General features: G+C 40.0%; 1 protein-coding gene across 1 annotated transcript in view; it reads right to left on the bottom strand.

The window, feature by feature from the left end:
- Positions 1 to 1386: 1386 nt before the first annotated feature.
- LOC138861717 (uncharacterized) overlaps positions 1387 to 2500 on the bottom strand; it is a 2072-nt gene continuing 958 nt past the window's right edge. The window contains exon 2 of the mRNA XM_070121536.1: positions 1387 to 2135. Within this exon, the coding sequence (XP_069977637.1) occupies positions 1387 to 2135 (749 nt within the window). The remainder of the gene's footprint in view (positions 2136 to 2500) is intronic.

The raw sequence follows: 2500 nt of genomic DNA, 5'->3' as shown, positions 1-2500 counted from the left end.
GCGAAAGAGCTACAAAAAGAGGAGAGAGAAAAGACAACGAAACCGTGCTTAAAAGGGAAGACACACCGACGTAATAGAGAGCGAGTGAGACAATGGACATATCCTCCAGAGAATGAAATTAGCGAGGTGACATCTAATCCTCCATTTTTCCTACCCATAGCCTTTCGTTCGTTGATTGAAAGACCCGGATAAAGAAGGTAAAGGGGAAGGGGTGGTAGGTAGAGGGACCAAGGAGGAGATGAAGAAAGTAAGGGGGAGGGGGGGAGTAGAGGGACCAAGGAGGAGATGAAGAAAGTAAGGGGGAGGGGGGGTAGGGTAGAGAGACCAAGGACGGGATTAAAGGAACGTTCAAGAAAGCTTATACCTTGAAGAAAAGCGATAGAAGTGAAAGAGAAAGGAGAAAAGGGGGTAATAAAGATATATAAAGGATTAGCAGGATGATCGTGGCTGGATCGGTCACCATTATATTTTTCGTTCGGTAAAGCTCCTTGTAATATAACTTTCTTTATAAGTTTGTAAAGATGTCTGGTTCGTTATTTCAAGCTATACATTTAAAGAATTGAAATTGGCTGTTCATTGTAGTAAAATCTGGAAAACAAATTCATGTATCACTATAACTAAGAGAAAATGAGTAACGTACTTTAAATATGTTATATAACGAAACATATTCATTGTGGCATAGGAAATATGTATTTAACCGGTTTCAAATATATCTTCGTCAGAAATAGATGTATTTCTGATGAAGATATATTAGAATCTAGTTAAATACTTTTCTTATATTGTGAAGATATTCATTTTCATTCATATTTTTCCTACCTGTCATGAGACACATGTACATAAACAACAAAATGAGGTTGTTTTATTACATATATGAAAATAATGCATCCTTCCTTTAAGTGTAATCCTGGGGTACGAAACTGCAAGAAAATGAATAAATGAAAAGATAAAATGTAAGGGAATATTTTCTTAATAAAATGAATAAAAAATTACCCCCTTACCTATGTGGTATCATTTCCATCAAAACCGTAACTTATCAATCTCAAAATGATTTATATTTCCATTCACTGATCCATAATATTCACGAAAATCAAAACGAGTCATACATTTAACAGCATCTATCATTGACATCACTTCCCTGCAGTTTTACGACACCTATTTAGAAGAAATAAAAAATCACTTAGAACAAATAAAAAAATAACGTAATTCGTACCATCAAACCGACTAAAGATAAAATATTGTGCTACACGCGCGTGCGGCTAATCACTCTGGCTGCACCGACGCGTAATCCTTTGAAATAAAACAAAGAAAAAAACTAAATGGAAAAAGATTGAGCTCGTGGCTAAAGCTCCCGAGTCTCAGGTGCTTCTTAACGAGCAAGGACACGGACTACCTGCAGTGCACCATCACCAAGAGGCTCCTTGCATTTATGGCATCAACATGGTGGCGAGAAAGGGGGGCTGTTCGGAGAGGGAATGGCAGGAGGGGAACTGGTGTGAGAGGGGCTGGTGTGATGAGGATATGGTATGGAAGGAGCTGGTGTGAGAGATGGTATGAGAGGAGCTGGTGTGAGAGGAGATGGTATGAGAGGAACTGGTGTGAGAGGAGATAGTGTGATAAGGGTATGATATGAGGGGAACTGGTGTGAGAGGAAATGGTGTGATGAGGATATGGTATGAAAGGAGCTGGTGTGACAGGATGTGGTATGAGAGGGGCTGATGTGAGAGATTGTATGAGAGGAGCTGGTGTGATGAGGAAGTGATGTGAGAGGAACTGGTGTGAGAGGGGCTGGTGTGATGAGGATATGGAATGAAAGGAGGTGGTGTGAAAGGATATGGTATGAGAGGAACTTGTGTGAGAGGAACTGGTGTGATGAGGATATGGTATGAGAGGGGCTGATGTGATGAGGATATAGTATGAGAGAAACTGGTGTGGGAAGGGATGGTGTGAAAGGATATGGCATGAATGGAGCTGGTGTGAGAGGATATGGTATGAGAGGAGATGGTGTGATGAGGATGTGGTGTGAGAGGAGATGGTATGAAAAGAGCTGGTGTGGTGAGGAGATGGTATGAGAGGAGATAATGTGAGAGGAACTGGTATGAGAAGGGCTGGTATGAGAGGACACAGTGTAAGAGGAACTAATGGGAGAGGAAAACTGGTGTGAGAAAAGCTGGTAAGAAAGGAGCTGGTGTGAAAGAAAATAAAAAAAAAATAAGAGAATAACCCGTGAAATAGATAGCTTCGAGAGAAGAATAGCGTGGAAGGAAAGGACAAAAGATAAACTAGTGAAAGATTTGTGAACAAGCAAGCGGTCGACTTCTGGGAAGAATAAGGAATAAGAATAGAAAAAGAAAAACTAGCGAACGAGAAAGAGGTTGAAAAGAACACATGGAAGAAGAAGTGGGTTGCCATCTAGTGAGAAATAAAAGGAATAAAAAAATAATAATAATAATAAAAAAGAGAAACTGCTTGGAAAGAATACGTGGAAGAAGAAGTGGGTTGC

Source organism: Penaeus vannamei, chromosome 5 (assembly GCF_042767895.1).
Source record: "Penaeus vannamei isolate JL-2024 chromosome 5, ASM4276789v1, whole genome shotgun sequence".
Taxonomy (NCBI): domain Eukaryota; kingdom Metazoa; phylum Arthropoda; class Malacostraca; order Decapoda; family Penaeidae; genus Penaeus; species Penaeus vannamei.
Note: the sequence above shows the minus strand (reverse complement) of the source record. Positions and strands in the feature narration are given on the sequence as shown.